Here is a 25,659-nt window from a genome sequence, read left to right as displayed (position 1 = left end):
GCTGATTCCAGTCAACTCCCACCATGTAGAGAATGTTTTTTGATTGATTGATTGATTGATTGATTGAAAATTGTATTAACAGTTTGCAGAATTACAGTACATTTCAAGCACAAACTCAATACAAAGGCTGTTAACTGTGAGTGGACGACCCAATTAAGCATTACACTTGTTTACAACAGGGTCCACCATGTTCAAATCATCAAAACATTTAGAGACGTACAAATAGACACTTCTATATAGACAAAGAACAGTACAGGAATTCATCATAATGGAGGTAAAAAGGGAAAAGAAACATATACAGTGAGGGGAAAAAGGGGGGGGGGGGGGGGCGGTGGGGGGGGAGATTGTCTAATTGTCCATGTCCTCTGTGCCAATTACCAGACTCGAATATGGAGATGCTCTCTGCAGACTCTGCACCAGATCCCATACAGAGTGGATGGACAACTGTTGCTGGTGGGCAGTTAGCAATTCACTGGATGCGCACAGCCCCTTTACCAAATGTAGTCCTTGAGTTTTTGGCTTGTAAATGTGCAGGTCTATGCAAGCTTCCTAACTGCAGTTGTCTGAGTGGGTTGAAATGTACAGACCTCTGCAAACTCCAGAACTGTACAACCAAGCACCTGAGGAAGACTCAATGCCTACAGTTGAACACAGTTCTGATGAGGAAGAGATTGCGTAGTTCTATGAACTCATTAACTGTTTCTCTAGAAAAGTCTGCACACACTGCGATCATTTTTACTATAATCTTTCAAGACCCACAGAATATTTAATAGAATTCAGAAAGGTCTCCGAAATTATTATCATCTGATTAGCTTGGGGTTACGTTTCGGGTGAATTATAAAGAGATCGCAGGTCGATCCGTTAACCATTTGCTAATTTCTGGTTGATGACCTGGGCTAATCTTTGCCTTGGACCTGACTGAAAAGGCCTTAGCAAGGGGAGAACAGACGGCAAAATACATTTGGCAGTAAATGAGACTGATAATATTTGATTATCTTGATTATAAAAAACGAAAACTATTGAGCTTATTTGTTGTTTATTTGCTACACATTTTTTTTATTTGTTACGTATTATTGAGATCAAGATCAACATAAAAATGATGAATAATTGTTAACATTTTGGATTGAAATTGACCTTGACATTGACCTTCGACCTTTGACCAAACTTGAATTGCTTCAGTCATCTCAGAAATCAACTCAGTGCCCCAGAAAACCTATACTTTGATAGCAGAATCATCCAAATCGGCCCATTATAGTTGCCAAGTTATGCCATTCACTATGTACCAATTTCTTTAATCAGATACCCGATATAAGGCCAGTTTAAGATTGCTATCATATCATTTCATAAACTACAGACATGTAGCAATACAAAAATCATATCCCTTTTAGTGGTACCGATATCCCAGAAATAGGCCTCTAGCCCATGGACTATGTCTCGAAACAGGGCCTCATGTATTAAGTCAGGACTCAGGACACTGGTGAAGGGTTGGCTGCAGGTTAAACTAGGTCCACAACATCTATTCGTGTTTAACTATTACTGTAAACTCCACAAATCTAAGAATGTATATATTCAATTTAATTCTGGTTTAATTCTGTGCAAGATGAAGACATCATCATGGCAGACGTACTTGTGGTCGTGGATGAGGGGATGAGGCATATACATAGAAAGGTAGACTTTCCGCCTTCGCGTCGCGATACAGGTAGCTCCAATGAACTAAAGTTTTCAAAAATGTGTTGATTCGTTAAAGGTCCACTTCACCACTTTTCAACCTATCTTCATATACTGTAATAGGTCCTCACTAATAATCATGATAAAATGGCACGATTTTTTTGCAATTCATATTGCCCCAGACAAGCCAACTAAATTCGTCTGGAACCAGGCTATAACCAACCAGGGCCCAGTATTCAAATATGGTGCGGGATATTGCAAAAAAAATCTAATACTGAGAGGGACAAGACTAATATCCACGCAGTGATATTAGTATCGCTACGCAAGGCTAGTTAATTTCACCATATCATGAAGCAGTGGATAGCATATGCGTGCAAGTATCAAAAAGTGGAAAAAATAACAGAGAACTTGAGAGACCACTCAACTGAGGAGACACCAGCAGCAGCACCTCCCGTGTTGGAAGGCCAACTCCCTCTCCTCACTTTGGGGAAATGGACCTACCATTTTGTTCATTGTGACATTCCTTGCCTGAAATGTTAATATATTAACGTGTTGTCCTGTTGTCCTGTTGGCATTCATAATTGCCCTTGTTATCAAATCTCAGCCCTTGTGCAAACATCAATTTTCCGGGTGGGAGGGGTAAAATACACATTTTTATTATTTTCTATTTGACCAATATGTGATTTGAAAATGTTAAGAAACCCTGAACAGATATTTAAAACGCATGATCTTTGTCTTCAGACCTTTATAACCATTACCACAATAATGACATTTGAATGGCTCCTGACTTGGTATGTGGACAACTGGACAATACCATGTTTTGTTTTCCATATGGGCTATTCTGCATTCTCATTATTTTCTTGCAAGTTGTAAACTAACTTATTGTGAATATAATATATAGAACACATGGTTTTATCTTACAGTTGGTTTATCTAGTGACACTGGTTACAACTAATTTATACAATCCAATCCTTGGATGTAAAATGTATGGGGCAGTGCCATGCTGTTACCAGCAGAGGGACCTATATTCCTGTCATGTCCCACACTGCTACATAATTCTTGGTCTGTGGTCAACGCCAGGCTAAATTAGCCAGGCTAAGGCTGAATGACAACACACAGGAGGTTCATAACAAGCAATATTTCTCAAACAATGGGGTTTGCTGGTTAATCAGTAATGGGGACAAAAATGGTGACACAATAAAACTCTCCAAGGGGTTTGTGATAAATAAAAATGGGCCTTTTGGAACTGAATCATCAAAATCTTCTATGTTATCCTTATCAAATTCCAGCCTTATCTATTTAGAGTTAGACTGAACAGATCAGGGAGAGGAAAGGTCATTCCACCAAATGGTCATTGGTCAGGTGGTCCTCTGTGTCCTCTGTTTCGCATAGACAGGAAGGGGTTATCAGATAGGAAGTGGAAGTAGGAGCGTCCCCCTCACACGCGCACGTGCACGCACGTGCACGCACACACACACACACACACACACACACACACACACACACACACACACACACACACACGCACACACACTCCTCCCTGGGCTGTCCACTTGCCTGCCCATCCTGTGGTTGTTGAGCGGTTTGAGCCAGGAACCCCCCTCACTGAGGCTATGGCTGCCTGCTTATATTTTGGTAATCATCATCCTCTCCGACCTTCTGGCCCGATCCTGGCGCCAGGAGTCTCCACACCTCCCGTCAACCCCCCACCAGTCTGCCCCCAGCTACCCCGACCCCGCTGGTAATTCAGACCAGCTGTTGCAAGGTGCCTTGCCCACTCCCACCCACCATACTCACACTTGCCTTTTCTATAAGCCTCGGGTTGGTCATTGGAAGAAAAATAGCTGGCATTGGGGCGTTTGTTGGAGGCTGCTAAACTCTGCATGGGGTCTTATAAAATAAATCCCAGTCAATCATAGGCCTAGTTCCACTTCTGTAACTAATCAATGTGGTGTCTGGATTTAATGTTGCCAATATGGAAAACGAATTCCGCGGGTCATGCAATGGCAGAGAGTCAAACTGCTGCATTGGCCCATTTGTTTTTCTGCATGGCCGTCCGTCACTGACCTGCATTGCACTGTAGTTTCACAACCTGTTTAGACGTCATGGTATGGAATGTATGTCACCATGGTCTCAGAGCAACAAAGTCTAGCGCTCAATCTTTGCTTCCCCCCCCCCTTTGCATGTCTTTATAGGCTATCTCTTCATTGGAGTCACATGAAGAGCATGTGCGCCCTCGATGAATAAGTGATACTGTGTGGGTATTGAGAATTACTGCATGGAATGTCTGCCGAGAGGACCAAGACCGAGAGAGAAAGGCTTCAATGTGCCACAGATAGCTTCCCTCCTGTAAGGAATTTGTGCAGCAGGAAAGGAAGTGTGTGTGTGTGTGTGTGTGTGTGTGTGTGTGTGTGTGTGTGTGTGTGTGTGTGTGTGTGTGTGTGTGTGTGTGTGTGTGTGTGTGTGTGTGTGTGTGGTTGCGTGTGCGTGTGTGTGTGTACTTTTATTGTGCTTAACTTTTGCAAACTTGAGTGTTTTTGGCATCTAGGGGCTCTGCGTAAAAGAGGTGCCTCTCTGTCTAAGGCCTAACCACAGAGGGACTACGCACCGAGACGTTGGGGAACCCTGAAGCTTTTGATCCCCCCTTCACTGCTGAGTAATGGCCCGTGAGTGAACTGTTGGGGTCTGGTGTGTGTGTGTGTGTGTGTGTGTGTGTGTGTGTGTGTGTGTGTGTGTGTGTGTGTGTGTGTGTGTGTGTGTGTGTGTGTGTGTGTGTGTGTGTGTGTGTGTGTGTGTGTGCTCGTGCGCGACTGTGTGCGACTGTGTGCGACTGTGTGTGCGGCTGTGTGTGTGAGAGAGAAAGGTTTGTTTTCTCTTAGTGGTGGTGGTGGGGTTGCTTCATACAAATGCAATGCATGATTGTCAGAGGTTGGCTGGTTGTGAGACGGGCAGGATGGAGGGGGCGGGGGGGGGGCTGGTACAAAGAGCCGTTCTGGTGGAACGGTGGAGGGGAAAAAAGTTCATGCTGCATTGGGATTTCCTGCTTTTGCCCTGGCTGCTCCCCCCTCCTCCTCATATCTACCCACTATGGTACATGTCTCTGTCCATGGAAACTGCACACTTTCTCAACGGTGATTGATTAAGTAAACGGTTCGCAGCATATTGAAAAGCACCCTAGGGATCATGGGAGAGACTCTCAAAATCTAGTTTCCATAATTCCATTTCCTGTCATCATCTATCCACTCAAAGGCTCGGGTGGATGGATAGTTTAGAGCCTCAGCCAACGTTGATACATATATCACTCATGGCTTGTGGTGCTCCCACTGACATGCAACCAATCTGGACAGGTGCTATCTGATCTCTTATCAGCCACAGCTGGAATACACATCTATTGCACTGACTTTGGGGTTCTGTGGGAGCGAGCTCAGATATCACACTCCCCTACTACATTATTTGCTCACATTAAACCCAGAGGACAGGTGCTTCCCCATTTGGCGGCCCTCAGACACTATCGTGTGGGTGTCAAAGAGGAGGTGGGGGCAGGGTGCATGGGGGGCGCCAGAGCGTAAACCAGGTCCACTCTCTTCCAGGACTTTGATCTTAGGTGTTAGAAGCAGAGCTAAGGGACATGTGTCGCTCATTAGCAGCGTGGTGAGAGCGGTGCACTCTGCGTGGCTACTCACAATGGACGCTTCTCCTATTTGTGAAGCAAAGCGGAGAGGATGCTGTGAAAAGGACTATGACTTGTAGTGATTCTACTAATAAACCCCACTCAGCCACGATGAGAGTCACTGTGGCTGTGTGGGTTGGGGTGGGAGTGGGGGAGGGGTGCCATGTTGGAGGACTTAACTCTGTGGCCGGGAGAGACTTTGAACGAAAGCACAACAGTCATCATTCAAAGAATTTACTAATAGAGGCCATTTCACTTTAATGTGCCAAACATATCTTTCATTAGATCCTTTTTTGGTGTAACCCTGTATGCTAAACTGATAGCACAGGAAGTGGAATAGACGATTTCATTGAAAAGCCTTGCTGCCAGCGCTCACTGTCTTGCGAGGGGAGGGAAATGGAAACCAGATGTCTGAGATCCACCATGAACATGTCAAAGCTCTCGGACTATGTCAGTTCCTCCCTGTCCCATTGGTGGAGCGGGCCTATTCTGCACTGTCATCAGTAATAGCTGCAATACGCCCTCCCAATAGACAGCTCATACATTTGTGGCTGCAGTTACAGCCCAGAAGACACTGGGAAAATAGAAATTTCAAAGTTACAAAAAAAAGTTAATTTTCTCTCTGTTCCTTAGGTTTCATGCCTCACCACATTCCTCAAATTTCAGTGTAACTTCCCATATCCTAAGGCCCAGTCGGGTGGCAAATCTCTCAGCACTCCTCTCTGGATAGATTGCTTTCTCTTGGCTTGAGAAAATAACAAGCTACAGAGTAATGACTTAACAAGCAACAGGATAATGGCTTCAACATGTGCGAGATTGTGTGTATGTCTTTGCGTGTGAGTGCATGAGCACGGCATGCTTGCGCGAGTGCTCGCATGTGTGTCTCTCTCTGAGTGGCTATTGTTTGCAAATCAACTACACAGACCTCTGTTTGGGGAGTTGTTTGAAAGCTACACCGCTGATGAATAGACTCTTCTCCAGGTTTGCAGTCTCAAAGTCCTTGGAGAATCAGCAGTGCTTGGTGCGTCACAATGATGGGGACAGCCTGTGTGTGTGTGTGTGTGTGTGTGTGTGTGTGTGTGTGTGTGTGTGTGTGTGTGTGTGTGTGTGTGTGTGTGTGTGTGTGTGTGTGTGTGTGTGTGTGTGTGTGTGTGTGTGTGTGTGTGTGACTGTGTGTGCGTGGGGGAGTTGTCAGTGGGGGTGCCGGGTGTTTTCCATCATAACCAGCTGCTGCTTAGGCCTCCCACACAGAAGAACACTCTTGTGTGTGTGTGTGTGTGTGTGTGTGTGTGTGTGTGTGTGTGTGTGTGTGTGTGTGTGTGTGTGTGTGTGTGTGTGTGTGTGTGTGTGTGTGTGTGTGTGTGTGTGTCACACAGTGACATAGGTATGTATGTATACGTGTCGTGTGCATGTGTGTTTGTTGAGGAGGATGTCAGAGAAAGTGCTTGACTGTATGCTGTCGTTAATGATACAATATGACAGCTGTACTATGTACAGTATGAGTGTGTGTGTCTGTATGTGAAAGCAGGATTGTTAGTGTTTGTGCTACTTTGACTATCTCTAGGAGTGTTTTGATGCCGTACATCTGTTCTCCAAGGCCCTAGCCCCCTCAGCTGCTTCCTGGGTCTTAGTGCGCCCTTTGATCTCCATTGAAACAAATGGAAGAAGTGCTTGGCACTTTCACACTGACAAACCCATCTCCCCTTCCCACCTGCATGCCCTTCTGAGTCTGCATGCTCGTGTGGAGTTTGGACCAACGCCGATATGTGGCTGTTCATGGGCCAACAAAATGGCACATTACAAGCACTTTAATGACTCCATTTTCCTTTCTGCATCAGCGTTATGCCATTATTCGGCAGATGTTACAGTGACATGATCAGACTTGCTGCAACGGGTGTTGTTCCCTTTACACAGCGATCACAATTTCATCAAATCAAAACCTGGGAGACTAGCTTAGTCTTAACCTGGGAGTGAGAACGAACCAAAACAATGTGTTTCTCAATGCACCACCTGATGCAGTTTAGGCACTCCAGAAACATGTCTTGACACGAAGATGAAAAATTTAACACAACCTCTCTTTCACAATACTCTGCCATGGCCTTCGGCAACAGCTCAACGTCCCATGCACCTTGTCTGGGAAATTTAACTCAGGTGCATTCCACTGTGGGATGACAAACAGGTGATCTGCTGCTCTGCTGTCAAGTGGAGAAGACGGTACTTCTGCATAGCCATGGTGTCTGGTGCTCTAATTTAGTGAAAGACTTCGTTGTTCCTTGGTTTCTCCAAATTTCCCCCCTAATTTAGGAAATTGCTGCCAATTCCCCCATGTGTACACCAGAATTATCAGTGTTGCTGCCAACACCATTTTGTGAGGTTCATCAGCTTTAACAGCAGATTTAGCTTGAGTCTTTAGTTGAGCGATTGTAAAACTATTAATGAAGCTGTGTGTGTGTGTGTGTGTGTGTGTGTGTGTGTGTGTGTGTGTGTGTGTGTGTGTGTGTGTGTGTGTGTGTGTGTGTGTGTGTGTGTGTGTGTGTGTGTGTGTGTGTGTGTGTGTGTGTCACTGCCCGTAATGACCCAATACAGTATTACAACACAAGGCCATGATTCTGATCTAACCCTGCTTTTAAAAAACTGCTTCTAAATCCTAGCCTAAATTTTCAGAAAACCTTGAATTTTTTATTCCAAAAATGTAAAAGAAAAACTAAACATAGCAACATCTAAAAGGACACAGTTGCTTTCCCGGATTTAATGGTATAACAACGTATCTAGGCTTTCCAGGTCTTAATGGGATACATGTAGTAAACATACAGTTTTTCTGTATATGGAAGACAACATGTCTCAACAGACTGAGATGCCACGCAAGTATTTTTGGGAGTAATGATAAAAAAGAAAAAAGTTAGGTCAAGATACTCTGAGAATCTCTTGTTTCCTGTCTCAGGGTTGAAGAAGCTGGGTTTTCCCCCCTCCTCCTCTTCCTCCACCTCCCTACTCCTCTCCAATCCCATAAGCCCTAGTGTGAGGCAATGCCCAGAAGGAGAGAGTGAGAGAGGAAAAGCATCGAGCTTAGGCGCCATCCGTCCTCTTCCACCTCTCCTCCCCAATTCTCTCTCTCTCTCTCTCTCTCTCTCTGTTTCTCACTGGCAGTGAGTCCGCAGCAACACATGTCTCTGATCAAGTGCAGCCTGCGTCATCAGTTAGTAAACTCCAGGCTCCAGGAAAACCAACAGAGAGCACATTCATAGCCGGCGACCCTGTGACTGCGTGTGTGATTCATTACTCTTTAATATGCACCCCCTTCCCCACCAACACCACTACCCCCCACCCCAAACCCACTTGACCACCTCTCCAACGCAGCCCCAGGCTGTTCCACAGCCTGATCGAATCCATCATTAGACATACTTGTGGTGTTACTGCTGCTGGCCTCTTTATTTACCAGATGCAGTGGTTGCGTCTCTGCCGCTTTGGCAGCGAAAGTGAGTGGAATTAGTGTAGGATTCTCATAGGTTAGCTTGATGCTCTGAGGTTCCTCATCATTTTTAGTTGTTGTTTTAGTTAGTCTTTGTTTTTGTAGGGGGGGGGGGGGGGGACGACGACGACTGGGAATGATCTTTAAAATGATCACCAACCAAAACAGCTTTCAACTATTGTAACTATTGAGAGGTGCTTAGAATGACTTTGAGCTGCTAGTGTGACACAAAACGATGATTGTTTTAATCAAAATACTATCTGCACTTTCTACTTCTAAGCATAAAACATGATGATGACTGTACTGCCTTTAGCCTTTAGAGCTGCGTTGACAACTGCAATCATTTAATACCATTAAAACACTATCTGGACTTTCTCCTTCTAAGCATAAAACATGATGATCACCCCTTTTCGAGCTGCGCTGACAACTGCAATAATTAGACCAATCCCACTGTTGACGTGATATCATATGCAATTCAGCATTGGAACGACACTAACAAGGCTGTGCCCTAGATATCATAGCACTTTGCCCATCTGTGTGCGTTGGGGAGAAAAAAGGTCCTCAAAACGTTTATTGTACTACTAGATAGCGAGGCTATGACTATGGCATCCCACAGAAGAACAATTTGCAGAAGAAAAAAAAAGAATAATGCATGCCTCCTTTCCCCTTGTCTCAATGGTTAACGTCCTTGTTAGCTCAACTGAAGGCTGTTCCTGCATGGGTTCTGCAGGCTCAGAACATCATGGATGCAGCATGAGTCCTGTTTATGAGATGCTGACAGTTCTTTCCTGTCTCCCAGGCCACAGGCTGTTGCTGCTGCATTGAAGGCCACGCTTTAGTTTTGTACCCTCCCCACCCACCTCCAAAACTGGGCCTGGGAGCAGGCGTGGGTGGGACGGCCGATGGGGGGGATGGGATGTGGCGGCAGCAACAGCAGCAACAGAAACAGTACTTGAGCTCTCTGGCCCGGCCAGCATGCTTTTTTGGGTAAAGTAGGCCAATGTAAACTCTCACTTCCTGTCGGCCTTGTCTCAGAGGGGGAGAGATGATCCTTCTGTGAAGAGGGAGGGGGCTCATGCTGCTCTGCAGAAACCGTTCACACACACACACACACACACACACACACACACACACACACACACACACACACACACACACACACACACACACACACACACACACACACACACACTGGCTGCGCACACACACACACACACACACACACACACACACACACACACACACACACACACACACACACACACACACACACACACACACACACACACACACACACACACACACATACATACATAAATAGAAATACAGCCAGCCATAGAGGCAGGCAAAGAGTGAGTGGGAGAGAGAGAGCGCGAATGAGAGAGCGAGGAATACACAAACACAGTGGGGTTCTGGAATGTTAAACACATGCTTTATGGCATAAATAGCAGCCACTTTTGGTAAATTACAGTGAGTGTTCTGGCGCTGTAAAGCGCACAGCAGGAAAGAGTTCTCAGATTTCAGATCCAGGCCTTCCATTCTCCCTGAGGAACAAGAAGGGGAGCATGTTATGTCTTTATTTCTCCAAGAGAAACAAATACAGAAATAAAATCATAAGAAAGTGAGCAACAGCCAAGTCAAATGTGTGAATGATAAGAAATGCCATCAAAATGGCATTTCTTTCTAAGCATAGAAGGCAATGTCCTTGTGGGATGACTAAGAAGCAGAAACAAAAGGATGAAGAATTTGAGTAGATAGATAATTTAAAACACTGGGTTATTTTAGTATTTCTTCAGCAGAGCCTCAGCTCATGTTTGCAATGTACGTCATCAAACAGGCCTTTTTAATTTTTTTGTAAATTCCCACAAAAGATTTAATAGGCACAGTATAGAACATCCTGGACGGTACAAAATGAACAACCAAATGAGCCACTATCAAGGTTATTCGCGTTATCTCCACATTTGGCCTGGTCTGTATCTGTACATAGATGTTGACGCATCTATCTTAACAAACTTGACACAACAAAGTGTTTATTTAACTCAAAGCGCTTGCTGAAAATAACATTCATAACTTTGCTGTGCAAATGTAGACTATGCACTGAATCACACTGATGCATAATACAACAGTCGTCCTGGCTAGGGGATGTGTGCATATTTCCCTGACTCAGAAGGAAATGAGGAGCCAGTGAGCCACTCCGTGGAACAGCTTACCTCACCCTGCAGCCTGCACTGGCCTGGGCCTCAGCCCACGCACAACCACGAATCTGACTGCCTAGCTGGCTGGCTGGCTGACTGACTGACTGAGAGAAGAGCAGTGCAGTCAAGGAGCCATGGGAACCTCGGCTCCAGGCTGAGCAGACTCTGACTCACTGTCTAGGCAGAGGAAGAAGAGAACGTTATACTCTCCTAAAGGAGGGGGGAAAATACATTCACTCTGTCCAAAGGCCGAATGGCTGGATGTCAGCCCATTGGAATTCCAACACAAATTATTATTTATAGTGATAGCCTTATAGTGATCACAATCGAATACTGTAAATCATGAAACTGTCGAAATAACAAATGTGTCGGACTTACCTGGGCCGCAACTACTTTCAATGTTAGACACGCGCGCGTGCGCGCGCGCGCACACACACACACACACACACACACACACACACACACACACACACACACACACACACACACACACACACACACACACACACACACACACACACACACACACACACACACACACACACACACACACACACAGCAGTGTTTGCACAGTGGCTTTGAGAAGTTGGTGGCAGGTGTGAACTTAGAGCAGGTGCAATCAGTTGTCCCCATCCATCACTGTGTAACCACCTGCACACCTGTACTTAGCTTCAACACAATGGTCCATTTTACACCATCCAATATGAGAATAAATATCAGTTGAATATAAAACCCTTGTTTATGATCTTAGTAGAAATTTTAAACCAACATTTGAACTACTAATTAAAATTAAGCAATGGATAAAGTAATTGCCACAGTTTCTAGTAGAAACTACAGCAAGAGAAACTAAAATTTGTAATGTAATGTAATGTAATTTTCATATATATTTTAAAAGCTATGTAATGACATCTCCTGCAAATATTATTCAATGAATGCAAATGACCAAAAGAAAGTTTTAATAAACATAAATTACTTTATTGAATGCAAATTTCATGAAAAACAAGAAATAGAAGTTAACACACAGGAACAGTACAAAATTTATATAAGACATATCTGGACATTGCACTATAAAACCACCATAAAATATTCAGGAAAGTTTGAAACGGATCTCCATACAGACCGTTTTATTTACATGGTCTTGGGCAACCATACCTCAGTTGAGTAAACACTTGAAACACACGTTCTTTGGTCCCAGCCTTCTTTTTGGTGCCAATTTCCATTAATACTGCAAATGTTTTTTTTTCTTCTCTTTCTTATTATTAATCACAAGTCAACTACTGACTGAGGTAAAAAGAAAAGGCACATTTTTTGGTTTCAAAACGTATAGGCTATATAGATTTCAAGGCACAATTCATATCACATCTTACATAAAAATGGCTTTGGTAGGCATTAGTAACACTGTGGTAACCTTGAGTGCATGACTTGAAATGTCATTAAAAAGAAAAACATTATTATAGGAACACAGCTTCCATAGAAAACACCGAACAAAATGGCTTCTCCTTAACTCTGAAACGCATCAGATTAGAAAGAGGGTTTGGAACTTTGGATGTGGTCAAAATAGAGGCTTAAAATCCTCCCCACTGGAGAAAATAAACTCACGAAGACTCTCTGATGCCTTCTTTATTGATAATAGACTTCCTCTTTTTTGTTAGCTATCTGAGGGCAGTGGAAGTTACCTGTTATCAAACAGTGAAGGTCATGGCTGTAGCACCTGTTAGCACTTTGTCTATCTACAACACAGTACCAGGGACAGCTGTGTGTGTGTGTGTGTGTGTGTGTGTGTGTGTGTGTGTGTGTGTGTGTGTGTGTGTGTGTTGAGGCCCGCTGAGAGTTTTATTCCACCCACGCACCCCTACCTCTCAGCAGCCGTGTCTAGACCATGATCTTGAGTTGGCCAGTACCAGAGACAGACTGAACACTAACCCCATGAGTCCACAAAAGATTTGGTCTTTGGAATCTAATGCACTTTGAACACCGAGCCAGATATTTGGTGATTGTCATGATTATTCAGTTCAGTTTTTGGTCCAGTGCCAAGATATCAACCAAGAATGGCTTGAAATTTGACTTGCGGCAGTCAAATAAAAATGTGTAAATATTTATCAGCTCCTCTTGTGGTTTTGCAGCAAACAAAGAAGCCAAGACGCTTGTGAAACTCTCAACCATAAAGAAGCGTCAGCCCTTACTACCAGGTTGTTGGCTATTCCTTCCAGGGCTCTTCGGACGGTCCCCATGCACTTACGGTGCTGCTGGTTGTCAACAGACTGCTTGGGACTGTGTGCATCTCTTATCCGCCCCCGCCCCCGCTGCCCTCCACCTTCCACTAGCCCTGAGGTCTGCGTGGATCCGTCAACTCCATAGCCTGGCTCAAACCGTGGCAGAGCAACAGCCTGAAGAGGTGTGTTTCTGTAACAGCGACATGCGGCTGAATGTGCGAGAGCATACTCCACACTGGTACTTCTTAACTTCGGCGTGCGTCTGCAGATGTGCCCTCAGGTTGGAGCGGTCAGCAAACGCCCGATTGCAGTGGGGACAGGAGAAGGGACGCTCACCTGGAAGGGGGCAAGACAAAGGTTCAATGAGCACATCATATGACTTTACTGTGATTACTACACTTGCTGCGCTTGAGATGTGGCCATTCAATGGTTTCATCATAATGCCTAGCAACAGTAGTCTACATAGTTCCATGTTAGCGTTATGTTAGGAATAGATTACAAGATGTGTTCAAGTTCATCAACCAAAGAAAGGTGATCATATAAACACACACACATGTGTGCACGCGTGTGCGCGCGCGCACACACACACACACACACACACACACACACACACACACACACACACACACACACACACACACACACACACACACACACACACACACACACACACACTCACTCACTCACTCACTCACACTCACACAGTATCTTGTGAACATATTATGTATATCATTTATATGTGAGTATTGTTGTTGTTTAATAATTAAATGGAATTGTGGGTACTTTTGTTAATTGAGAAACAATTTAATTTATAGATAGGCCTACTATATGTGGCATAGTAGAAATTATGGGCCATGTGAAGCCACCAAAAGTATTTGGCAAAAGGTGCGAAAGGTCACAGAAATGACAGACAGGCGTCTCCAAGTACAGAAGCAGGCCATTAACACCTCATTCTGAAGCTAATGAAGAGACATGAGGTATTTCTGGAGGGGTCTGACTGAATTAGCATGATTTAATCAAGAGCTAAATGAGATTAGTGCCCTAACATACTGCCTCAGGTAGTAAGTGCTCAATGGTAGCTAGAGGTCCTTCAAACATTCTTTGTACCCTTTGACAGAATTCTATCCCTCGTTGTCTTCATTCAGTCTGTGATAAGATAAGTACCCATCAGGTCATTGATGCAGGAACACAGTGAGTGATCAATGGGCCTACTCCGGGCTTCCCTATGGGTGTACTGTTTACCACTTTTGTGATGAGCTCATCGCACTGACTGTATTGAATAATATCCTTCCCCATAAAAAACTTGCCAGATAATGACCATGCTTTAGTTTAGAAGCAACCGATAAATAACAGTTACAACAACCGAAGTGAATTGATTTGCAGCTTGAAGCAGAGGCATGTATGATTTCTTACATGCTTATACCTCATACCTCATAAAACATAATGGAAAGTTGGCAACCAAGTAAGGATTGTTGTTTTTATGTGTGGAAGTGGATCCTATAGAGCCAATGACCTCATCCATCTACTAAGTGAATCTTACCCGTGTGTGTTCGAATATGGCCGCGCAGCAGCCAAGGCCTAGAGAAGGCTTTCCCACAAGTGGTGCATACACATGGCAGAGTGTGTGACCGGATGTGCATCTTCAGAGCCCCAAGGCTGGTGTACTCTTTTGGGCAGTGTTTGCAGAAAAAGGCTGGCCTTGCTACTGTGGCGGGGGCCTTACTCTCCTCCTCTTCCCTTGGACTTCCGTGGATCTTGGAGCCGGTGCATTTCATTCGCTGGCGAGGGCTGTAGCTGTGAGTGGGTTCGGGGCTAGGAGGGTCTGAGGTGCGACCATCGTCCTCCTCTCCACTGCTGCTGGCATTGCTACTCAGACTGGATGGGGAGCTGAGATCCAGTGGACCTGGGGTAGCAGAGGGTTGTGTATGGGAGGGTAGGTATAGGGCTGGGAGAACACTCAGGTCCCACACTATGCCTGTTGTGTAGCAGGTGGCTATTGAACCATTCTCCCCTGGTGCAAGCTCAGAGAGAGGGTATCTATCCAATGAAGTGTCTGAGGGCGAGAAACAAGACGATCTGTTCAAACACACAGCCAGCATAAAACAACAATAATTCGGTCTAACCATGCATGGAGGTATAGATGACACACAAATACACACATCTGATCTGAATTATGTTTTATATTTACTCACATACATGTTTTATACACATTCAATAGTGACACCTATTCTACCCATGCTAATTTTGCATATTCCTGTGTTTGTCCTTGGATATAGGGTATAAAAGCTGTAGGCAAGTAGAAGTTTCATGGGCCATTTCCTCCCACGTATTCACAAGGGGTTGTAACATGAATGGAGCTCTGTCTAGTAGCAAAAAGGGGGAAAGTGCATCTAACGGGCCTCAACTTGATCATGGAGCTGGTTTGTTTGTAGTCAAAGAAAAGAATTGCGCACATGCCACATTCGATAGGTTTAAGGAATATAGGCTACTTGATACTATATATAATTATTCTACAGCCAATTAAGAAAACAGGTGGCTGTGAAGTTTTATGCGCTTATAAGGATGCATCCATAATTATGCATTAACTATAGCTTAGTAAGCGTAGTAAGAGTTTTGTAACTTACCATTTTGATATTCCAGTTCACTATAGTTTGGCTTTTGTTTGGCGAAATATTTTTTGACCAAGAAAGATCGAGGCATTTTCCTTTTTGATGTTAAAAGTATATCCTGCGGGACAAGTTGATCAACAGCACAACACGGCGGAAAATGCAACGGGTTCTTCAGATCTTCACAGAAACAACAATACGAAGAGAAATACCATCCAATAAATCCACGAGATGTTGGGCGACTTATACAACTCTACTGTAGTGTAGACTATAGTGCTTGTGCAGCGCTCTCAAAATGACTAAACGCACTTCTCTGCTGAAAGACTCTGACATAGGCAGTAGGGGTGTGATCGCCCCGAGGGCACACCCCACCTTCCATAGCAATGGTAAAGTGCGCAGAAGAGAGACAGAGACAGAAAACATATGCCTCAAAGCTCAAACTGCTCAATGCTTTAACAGGGCCATCAAGGGCATTGGCCTGTAGACAAAACACAGTAAACAGCAATGTCTGCTTTTTAATTTGCAGCCCGTTTTATTCAGTTGTTGCCTTTAATTTCTTTAATTTCGTCAGTTTTATGTGAAGCACTTTGCAACATTGTATTATGATTATTAGCCTATAAAAAACGTAACAACAAGGATAAAAACAGCTTGGTAGCTTCATTGTAGCCTACAATCATTTCTGAAATGGCCTATATTGTCAGGCCTAGCCTCTATGTTCTTAATCGTTAAAAGTCATACATTTTAATGGTCTTGAAATTCAAAAGTAAACATTTTGTTCCAATTCTAAATATGATGAATTGAATTATTGAATGGTAGGCTGTTGTCAACTTAATGCAAAAAGGTAATTTCTAATTTGTGATTGTGACCCTAAAAAAATAAAAATAAAACAGCAACAATAAAACAAAACAAAACAGCAGGAGCTCTGCAATCAGTCAAATCAGTCATTGATTTGTTGTTGTCAGTCCAGTCACAGTGGCACAATTGCGCCACCTTTTGGAATAAACTAGCAATTTGAGACTAGTGACAACAAGGTCTGTTTGACTGTTTTTTAAGTGGTGCAACCACTTCAAGGATCAGCAATGTCTGTAATTCCTATGTGGGTATGGACGTTCTGCAATGGTATGTTCTGCAATGGTATCTGTTAATTGTAATTAAAACAACACTAGTCTTTTTTATTTAATTTAATTTAATTTATTTATTGTGGGGTGTGGGAGGCTACATGGGGCTCCATATGCGACTTTTAAAATTCAGATTCCGCCCTCAAACCGTTTGCGGTAACACTATCCCCCAAACCCCAATTAAATTAAATTCCAATATAATTGGACTTTTCCCAAGGAAAAAAACAATAGGCCTCGCAAATTATATTTGATGCAGTCTTGGAGACACCCCAACAAAAACAGCGGCTGATTAAATTTACATTTAAATTAATTTAAAACACTAAATGCTATTAGACAGCGCCTGTGTGTACAGCATTTCAAAAACAGATGGCTCTTCATGCGCCCTCTGATTGGTTGGTGGACCTCTAAGTAGGCGGAGAAAGAGGAGGTGCCGTGCGAGCAGCTGAGCTGTTGTTATTTCCAAACAGTTGCAAAACAGCAGCCACGAAAAAAGAAATATTGGTGTATGCATCAGTTCGATAAGTTAGGCTACATTTAAACTGAAGTAGGATATCTGGTAAAACATCTAAAATTGTCACAATTTAAGAAAATGGACAGCGAATTAATTTGAGAGACGATCCCCATCATCCAGGTAAGGTAGGCTATACATGTGACATTATAGCTTTATTACACATCTGTAAATAGGTCGTCCAACAGTTTGCACTGAAACCAGACTGATTTAGACAGAGACACGATAAAGTATAGCCTTGCTCTCATCGTTTGTCTGTATAGCTGCAGGTGCATGTGTGACTTAGTTACGTCCCTCGATCGCTCCATTAAATATCAAAATACTAGTTCACGAAAACCGTTATGTTCGGAGGTGACAAATACAACACGGGAAGACACAATTCGGAATGTTGTTTTTATTTTTGTGTGCCACTCCCATGAGGCTGTATGCCATAATCTGTAGCCATGCACTGTTAAACACTAATGTGTTCTTATTATTAACTATAAAGCCATAACACTGTCGATAGTGTTATATCATTATTTTCGTTTCGTGGTACGTAGCCTAATACCCCTATGCTGGTGTTCAGACTGCATCTGTTCCAGATGTTGATGTTGACTTAAATCAGTTCGCATGTCCATGCTCACTGATCGGCGACGGAAATGTCTACTGCTTGTCTGCTTTTCCAAACTCTGCAGCCATGGCTCAGCCTCACACACGACCTGTAGGCTAGTCTAGTGTAGGGCATGCTACTGTAGTGTAGACCGTCAGCGTCACCACTCTATTTGTGCGCAGCGCAACTCATTATTGCTATTGAAGTGTTGGCCTGGGTAGGCCTACTACTAGTCTGTAGGCTACAATATCGTTACGTTAATGTTACCTTACCACACCTGCTGGTACCGCGACACCGCGTAGAGAACGCACGAGACTGACGAGAGAGCTACGCAAGTAGGACTGTAGCATATAAGCCCCTCCCCCATGACCAAAAACAGATGGACGCAACAATGGGGCTCTGCGTGCCAGTTGATTATTCAAAATCACTGCAGTGCTCTCATTGGCCAATCAATGACCATTACAATCAGTTGAGTTGAGCGAATATATTGTTTAACTTACAATAGGCCATAAGGGTGTCTAGGATCCTCTCAGAAGGATTAGTTATACCGTTATGAAAAAATAACGGGCCAAGGATCATAGATGCTACTTGACAACAATGAAACAGAGAGGCAGCGCCAAGTGATGTGATGTAACTGTCACATTTGTCTTTTTCTGTCAAGGTCTATTGGTGGGACATCCATTGAGAACTACAGGAGGGAGGCCAAGCAAGCAACTACCTCACATACACCTGACAGAAACCAAACATGTTCAAAATATTTACCAGTTTGTTTTTTCGGGGAGATGAGGATGCTCACCAAGATCTGAAGTCTGGCGAAGTGGTTGACGATGAGGGCTGGCTTCTAGTCAACCATACAGGTCAGTTCTGTAGCTAAATGGGTGGTTGTTTTTTCTGTGATGATGCAAGCAATTAGTTAATTTTGTTCAGAAAGTTTGTTTTCCATTTTAAACTCCAATGCATAAATGCATGAATATAAATCAGAGTTTTTGAGAGTCTGATTAATATTTCATTACACAAGAGTGACACTTGCCAAAAAGATCGACAACTATGGATCATGATGCGTTGTTAGCTTGTAGAGTTTGGCTGGTTTGGCATGCCACATATTAGGCCTTAAAGTTCCTTACTAATGTGTTTCTGCAGAAGCAGTAAATGAAGTGAGTTCTGTAGCAGACCAGGATACAGAGCACGATGACTCATCTGTTCGTAGGGCGCCATCAAACCCTGCTGTCAATGAGGAAACTGATGCAAACCCAGAAACTGACATTAGGTGAGAGAAGGTGATGTTAACAAGGGAAGAAGTGAGGTCTTCTTTCTAGAACTCAGTAGGGTTGCAACTATCGATTATATTATTACAGATTATTCTATTTATTACTTTTTGGATTAAATGAATAATCAAGAAGCTTTAAAACATTTTCATAATACACACGCATATTTCAATGAATGGATTAACCTTTTAAGACCTATTATTTTATACTAGGTTTGTCACACAATGGTGTCACGCAAACATTTTGAAAATAGCTTTGCGACACACAACAATCAAACAACTCAATTACAATTTGCGTTTGTAGATCTGTTTTTCACATTTTTTTTAAATGCATGAAATTTGTTTAATGATCTTCACATATAGGATTGTTAATCTATCAATTAAATTATCGATTTAATTGATTACTTTGAAATAATATGTGCTCAAGTGAAAGCCTGGCTCAGGGAGTAGGATGCCCCTGCCTTGCAGAGTCCCTAGGCACTTTGGATTTAACATCACGTGTTTTCAAAATCATGTACCCCTAAAACTGAGTTTCAAAATAAAACCCAAAATCAACAAAGAGACTGTGAACCAAGGGCACACTGAGTGGCAAGTGCTTTTGAAACATGTAAATTAATATATTTTTAATTTACTGCATATTAAAGCCAGATGTGTCTGTTCCACACAACAGCGCTACTATTCTGAGCATCCGCAGCACTACATCCCAGGCTAGAGCCTTGGCTAAGATGACCCAGGTGACTCGTGTCCAGAGGGCTCATGCATGGGTTGACCGTCACCAACTGTCCCGCAGCTGCATTCAACGTCAGAACTGTGTTTGCCAGCAAGCCCAGCGCCACTCCTTCCACATACGCAGCACCTACCTCCACCAGCCAGGACGTCGCAACTGCACCCACTAAGGCTCTACTATGACGCCAAGCTAATATAAGCACACAAATTGGTCAGGCCATATACCTTGGAAGTCACATACTCAAATGTAATAGTAATGATTGAAATGATGATTCACACTCACTATATAATCTATACGTAATTATGTACTCCTTTGGACATATTCACATGGTGGCAATTTGGCCCCCTTGTCGAGGTGGGAAGGGTGGTGGGGTAAGCACTTATCTGATCATGGGCAGCTTTTTTATTTGTAATGTGACTGTACACAGCTTTAAGATTAAGATGTACATCTAATTAAATGACACAATGTTTTTTTTGGTTGTGTGCATTTGACTTTTATATATTTGAATTGATCTAAATGTGCTCGATCTAAATGTATCCCCAAACATTTTAAGTTGTGTATTTATTTTTATGCTCTGAGTTTGTATTGCCAGCTTAAAAACATCATACAGCAATAAAAATATTGGTCTTGAATTTGCATTATTTCTTAATCAATGCCAAGCATTCTAATGTCTGTACTATGTTGGTAAAACTTCACCAAGACTAGAGAGAAATATCAGATGCACATACAAAATCTCATTGGTCAGGAGTTAATTACAACTCCTGTCTTCCATTACTGATTTGTGCAGCTGTGGATTGAGTGCAGTTAGTGTTAGTGAACTGAACAAACACTACTTAATCCCCAAATCCATCTTTTAATGTTTTGCTTTGATACAATTTGCGTGTCTCTTTCAGAGTAAACACAAAAATAATGGATTTATCCCCTGAAACAAAATTGAGCAACAACAACAACAATCAAATCAATTACAAGAGTTTTGGAGGCTCACCTGCGGTGGCTGGCACATTGACCAAAGAACAGGATCCTGATACAGGTATGTGTATACCCTTGGTTACGCAAACCCTGCAGGTTCTACTAGGGTCAGGATCTAAAATCATTACCGGTATTTTCTTGACACAGACTTCATCCATCTTCCAAACGAGATAAAACAGCTGGTCTCTGGCGACGATGGTGATCTGACAGCTAAAGACTTCTTTTTGAAAAAATCTGCTGGCGACCCACCTCCTACAGCACCCAAGAAACTTTCTTCCTGTCATGATACACTTGTGCCACTCTATGCAGCATCCATCATCTTTGCCATAGCAGTCACCGTTGCTTTGATCCTGCAAATGTATCTGGGGAAAATTCAAGTATGCCATAATTTATACCTATCTCACATGTACAAGTAGAGCTCAGTCTCAAACACAACTGTAATCTTGCTCATATTTAAACGCCCTTGTCATCCTAGATCAGGAAAGGTGTGCTGGTGACAGATCATAAGTACTGCACAGCGTTAGGTCAAAGGGTCCTTCATGATCAAGGTTCCAGTGTAGATGCAGCCATCGTTGCTGTCCTCTGTCTAGGTGTTGTGCATCCGCATTTGTCAGGTATTGGTGGGTATGTGGTCATACAATTAAGGTATGTTTACTGTAAAATATTAATCACAGAACTATATGAGAATAAATGCTGTCTAAACTTTTATTATCTTTATGTAGAGGAGGGGTAATGCTGGTTCATGACATTCATAAGAATGAATCCAGGGCAATCAATTTTCAGGAAAGTGCACCTTACGCAATAAAGGAGATGTTTCACAATACTCTAGAGCTAAAGGTAATATTAGAACGTGAAACATTTCATAACATGTCTGAATTTGTTTAGTAATGCAGATGTTCATTATATGACATCTCATCCACTCAGCCAGGTCTGCAGGTTGGAGTGCCAAGTATGCTCAAAGGGTTACACCAAGCTCATAAAGTATATGGGAGGTAGGATACTATGGCTTTTTACCTGGTTTCTTGCCACATTTTTTTTCCCATGTCCTTTTTATTTGCCTTTAAGCACAACATTGCTCCATTCCAGCTTGTCATGGAAGGATGTGGTTGCCAGAGCAGCTGCTATTGCCAGAGATGGTTTCAATGTGTCTCACAGTCTAGGTAAGTCAGTGTTTCCTCCAAAGGGGTTTCTCCCACCCAGACTCACAAGTTGACGTAATTATGTAAGTTCAGTTCATGACATACTTTCTTCATTAGTATTTGACAAATTGTTGTTCAACAGCTGAAGCCATAACTAAGGTAAGCAGCGAGAACCTGTCAGGGCGCTTCAGGAGTACATTCTTCCCAGGGGGTCTGGCTCTGGTTCCTGGTGCATTTCTTAGAATGCAGAGTCTCGCAGCTGTCCTCGAAACTGGCCTGTCAGACTTTTACAGTGGGAACATATCGCAAGAGATGGTGGATGAGGTAACATATGAAAAGGATTGTTGCATATATAGTGGGGGAAACATCAAGTAAAAGCAGCGTGTAGCAGAGTGTCTCTGCCTGTAGTAGTCAAAGTTTGGTTTAACCATGGGTTTGAATCAAGGTGGTTAAGTGCACAGAAACTGTAATTGACTTGTACTTCGATCATTCATAGGTGCAAGCAAACGGAGGGGTCCTGAGCAGAGAGGATATCAGTAACTATAGTGCAGAGTTTGTACAACCTGTGGAAGGCCTGTATCATGGTAAATGCTGTACAATATACTCTATATAAAATATTACACATTTGTCATTTGTCAAATGAATTTGGTTCCATGACACTTTTCATTCATTCACATTCTACATATGTGCTTTAATTCCATTAGAATTTAGAGTTCTAGTTACCCCGCCCCCATCTGCTGGTGCTGCCTTGATATCGACCCTCAACCTGCTGGAGGGCTTCAACCTCTCTGAAACTGGTGGTTCACGTAACATATACCATTGGATTGCTGAGGTACATGATCTCAACCTTAGGTGTCGCCTCTTTGGTGATTACAGAAATTCTAGTTGCCTTATTGAATGCTATTTCCCTTTTATTATTCATTTTAAAGTCTTTGAAAGAAAGCGTCATCCAAAAAGGTTTGGATGACGCTATGCACAACTCCTCAATTTCAACTCCCCAGCTTCTTTCTGAGATGCTAAGGTAAACAATTTATTTCCAGAAAATGGGTATTCTGTATTTCACATGTACTGTAAACACTCTTCATTATCAGGTGAAATCCTGTTTTATAATTATTTTATGGACCCAGGAAATGGCATCCACATGCCACCAATTGGGGATCCCAATAAACAGATTTTAAAAAAGCACCTGACGGTGCAAACCCTACCCGCATCAACATCTCTTGTCTTGATTGTGACCGTGGCCATTTTTATTTGTTTGAACCAAACTTGGTCATCTCTTCTGGGTTACTGATCATTCTCACCAACTTTCCTGAAAATCTGACCATTCATTTTCGATTTGACCTGGATCAGTGCCTCTTACTACTTATCTTTTGTAAAGCACAACTCCGAAGTGATTTTGGTGGATATTCTCCCTTACACCCCTGTCTTTGTTAAAGCAAGAGAAAGGCTGATATGCTATGGCAGAAAATAAATTCGTCCTACGCCTCTCCACCAGAGCATGACCCAACTATCTCCAAGGGTGAGGCTGTGGCTAGCCAAGTGATAGTAATGGGACTAGATGGCCTCATTGTATCCGTGACAAGGTAGTGTGTTTGATCCATTTGAATTACATCAAACTTTAATGTCAACACAAAAGGTAACATTCATGGTATGAGCCACTTGGCACTCTTCATGCATTGTTTTAATGTTTTTACATTACAGTTCCTTGAGCAGGCCATTTGGGAGTAGAATCATGACCCCCTCAGGCATTCTCCTCAACAGTCACATCCTTGACTTCTCTATGCCTAACAAAACCGAAGAGATAGTCAATACTCTGGTAAATTACATAAGTAGTAAGCCACAAGTTCACAATAGACAGAACTTCAGTACATTTTTTTCCTTTACTTGTATGTATCTATAGCTAGTTTATAGCATACACATTCCTGCATGAATTATTAACAGAGTGCACTAAACTGAAATGTGGCAAAGAAGAAAGAAAAATAGTGGTGCGTTAGGATAGTTCGGCATGTGCAACAATATCAATATAGATTGTGCAGGGAAAAGCTAAGACTGATTGTTCATGGAGATTTTACATGCAGAGGTTCCAGAAAATTCTTTATGAAGACTTTCATAATTCCATGTTCTTTTGTTGCCTTTTACATTGTAGAGAAACAGGATCCAACCAGGGAAGAGGCCAATGTCATCTCTCATGACCACAATAGTTGTGCCGCCCTGGCATAAATGTGGGAGATATCTGGCATTAACCAATTCAGATGGAGAACACAGTCTGAGTGGGATTACTCAGGTCTACAATGATTCAGTACTTTACAGTATTTTGACTTGTGTATATTTAAATGTGGATGTAGGTACTACCATTACTGTATTGCACTTCTGGTTAGACACCAGTCTTCATTTCATTGTCTTTTTCTTCTTTTAGGTCTTGATAAATGCATTATCCAGCCATAAAGAAATTAATGACAGCTTGTCCATAGGAAGACTTCATCCCCAGCTCCAATCAAACAGCCTTCTTGTAGACTGTAAGACTTAAGTATATGACCCAATAGTTCTTCATTCTACTATGGCCTTTGTTTTTTACACACAAGCATTTGTGTTTATACTTCTGCCCTGCCTTTTCACTTTTTAGCTCGGTTTCCAGAGGAGGCGGTGCAGATGTTGCGTGGAAAGGGTCACATTGTCCAAAGGGTGAAGGCACTATCTGTGGTTCGGGGTATCAAGTGGAACAAGGACTATGGACCGTGAGACAATCTCCTGCACAGGATATCGATAGTTTAATAAGAACAAAAGAAAAACATACATTTCTACCTAATACAGTTCATATTTATAGTTTATGTTGTCATGTAATTGAAAGCTGACGGTGTCTTAACTACAAGGATGAGAGAATGTGGTGTCTTATTTCATTGTTTATTGTATTTGCAGTAACAACCAGTGACCAACAGAGGGCAGACTACTCTACGAAGCAATTTTCAACTGAAGCAGTTGAAATGTATAACTTGTTTCATGTATAATTAATTGGCTATAAATTATTTGTGGTGAAATGGCTGATTTATTCTGTTTATTTGACAAACTTTTTTTTTTTTTAGTTTATTGATCATCTTTTATAGCCTATAAAAATATCAGCTTGCGCTGCTCGTTTCAATTGATCATTTACCTGTAAATAGTTTCACTTTAACCTAATTCTATTCCATGGAATGTTAACTGCAGCTTTAAATAAATGCAGAATATTATGTCTCCAAGGTAAAATAAGTAGATAGCCTACATACAATTGGGCGCGTTCGGAAATACCGCACCGGAGCGCACTCGCTCGCCTATTAGTTTGCATTGCACAGTGCGCTCAGCCTCAGTGCGCTATTTTCGAACGCGCCCAAGTACATTCGTTTCATCACAAACTAAAACATAAAATAATATAGTGTTGAAGCAAAATAAATAAATTAGGCTCAGTATTCCCCTTCCTTGAAATTTCAAGCTGATCTTTATTTCAGGCTATCTGCATGCTGTAACGACCTGGACCTGCCACTTGCATTAGT

The 25,659-nt window shown here is 42.6% G+C and overlaps 3 protein-coding genes across 6 annotated transcripts; 2 read left to right on the top strand and 1 right to left on the bottom strand.

Moving 5' to 3' along the window:
• Window positions 1-11,951: 11,951 nt before the first annotated feature.
• Window positions 11,952-21,145, bottom strand: snai1a (snail family zinc finger 1a). 2 transcript variants are annotated; one of them, XM_079511031.1, is made up of 3 exons: window positions 21,013-21,145; window positions 14,756-15,268; window positions 11,952-13,551 (listed from the first exon to the last, which is right to left on the bottom strand). In XM_079511031.1, exons 1-3 carry the CDS (start codon window positions 21,119-21,121, stop codon window positions 13,367-13,369), a joined length of 807 nt encoding a protein of 268 aa, XP_079367157.1. In that variant the 5' UTR covers window positions 21,122-21,145; the 3' UTR covers window positions 11,952-13,366. The 2 variants fall into 2 exon arrangements, with proteins under 2 accessions (XP_079367157.1, XP_079367158.1); XM_079511032.1 differs by lacking the exon at window positions 21,013-21,145 and adding an exon at window positions 15,840-16,082.
• tp53inp2a (tumor protein p53 inducible nuclear protein 2a) lies at window positions 17,430-20,595 on the top strand. Of its 2 annotated transcripts, none has more exons than XM_079511042.1 (4): window positions 17,430-17,570; window positions 18,698-18,893; window positions 19,177-19,303; window positions 19,971-20,595. In XM_079511042.1, the coding sequence occupies exons 2-4, from the start codon at window positions 18,782-18,784 to the stop codon at window positions 20,194-20,196; spliced, it is 465 nt and encodes a 154-aa protein (XP_079367168.1). In that variant the 5' UTR covers window positions 17,430-17,570; window positions 18,698-18,781; the 3' UTR covers window positions 20,197-20,595. The 2 variants fall into 2 exon arrangements, with proteins under 2 accessions (XP_079367168.1, XP_079367169.1); XM_079511043.1 differs by having other exon boundaries at window positions 17,430-17,575.
• LOC306930179 (glutathione hydrolase 7-like) lies at window positions 20,806-25,657 on the top strand. 2 transcript variants are annotated; one of them, XR_013790861.1, is made up of 17 exons: window positions 20,806-21,057; window positions 21,144-21,373; window positions 21,472-21,620; window positions 21,719-21,833; window positions 21,921-21,988; window positions 22,083-22,156; window positions 22,278-22,459; window positions 22,632-22,719; window positions 22,840-22,967; window positions 23,065-23,156; window positions 23,572-23,718; window positions 23,837-23,951; window positions 24,282-24,419; window positions 24,552-24,651; window positions 24,759-24,870; window positions 25,052-25,118; window positions 25,615-25,657. XR_013790861.1 is itself a non-coding variant. In XM_079511001.1 (16 exons), the coding sequence occupies exons 1-16, from the start codon at window positions 20,937-20,939 to the stop codon at window positions 25,062-25,064; spliced, it is 1,872 nt and encodes a 623-aa protein (XP_079367127.1). In that variant the 5' UTR covers window positions 20,806-20,936; the 3' UTR covers window positions 25,065-25,395. The 2 variants fall into 2 exon arrangements, 1 of the variants encoding a protein (XP_079367127.1); XM_079511001.1 differs by lacking the exon at window positions 25,615-25,657 and having other exon boundaries at window positions 25,052-25,395.
• Window positions 25,658-25,659: the final 2 nt, after the last annotated feature.

The sequence above is a fragment of the Electrona antarctica genome, assembly GCF_951216825.1.
Source record: "Electrona antarctica genome assembly, chromosome: 9".
Classification (NCBI taxonomy): domain Eukaryota; kingdom Metazoa; phylum Chordata; class Actinopteri; order Myctophiformes; family Myctophidae; genus Electrona; species Electrona antarctica.
This window is presented reverse-complemented; position numbering and strand designations above follow the sequence as displayed.

Excerpts from the sequence above, each read along its gene's own strand:
- snai1a (XM_079511031.1), bottom strand. The coding sequence starts at position 21,121 with ATGATTTTAGATCCTGACCCTAGTAGAACCTGCAGGGTTTGCGTAACC. Across the intron at positions 15,269-21,012 it reads CAATGTGCCAGCCACCGCAG|ACACTTCATTGGATAGATAC; the intron begins GTGAGCCTCCAA and ends TCTCGCCCTCAG. Across the intron at positions 13,552-14,755 it reads CCATATTCGAACACACACGG|GTGAGCGTCCCTTCTCCTGT; the intron begins GTAAGATTCACT and ends GCCCCCTTCCAG.
- tp53inp2a (XM_079511042.1), top strand. The coding sequence starts at position 18,782 with ATGTTCAAAATATTTACCAGTTTGTTTTTTCGGGGAGATGAGGATGCT. Across the intron at positions 18,894-19,176 it reads GCTTCTAGTCAACCATACAG|AAGCAGTAAATGAAGTGAGT; the intron begins GTCAGTTCTGTA and ends GTGTTTCTGCAG. Across the intron at positions 19,304-19,970 it reads AACCCAGAAACTGACATTAG|CGCTACTATTCTGAGCATCC; the intron begins GTGAGAGAAGGT and ends TCCACACAACAG.
- LOC306930179 (XM_079511001.1), top strand. The coding sequence starts at position 20,937 with ATGGATTTATCCCCTGAAACAAAATTGAGCAACAACAACAACAATCAA. Across the intron at positions 21,621-21,718 it reads CATTTGTCAGGTATTGGTGG|AGGAGGGGTAATGCTGGTTC; the intron begins GTATGTGGTCAT and ends ATCTTTATGTAG. Across the intron at positions 22,968-23,064 it reads TATACCATTGGATTGCTGAG|TCTTTGAAAGAAAGCGTCAT; the intron begins GTACATGATCTC and ends TTCATTTTAAAG.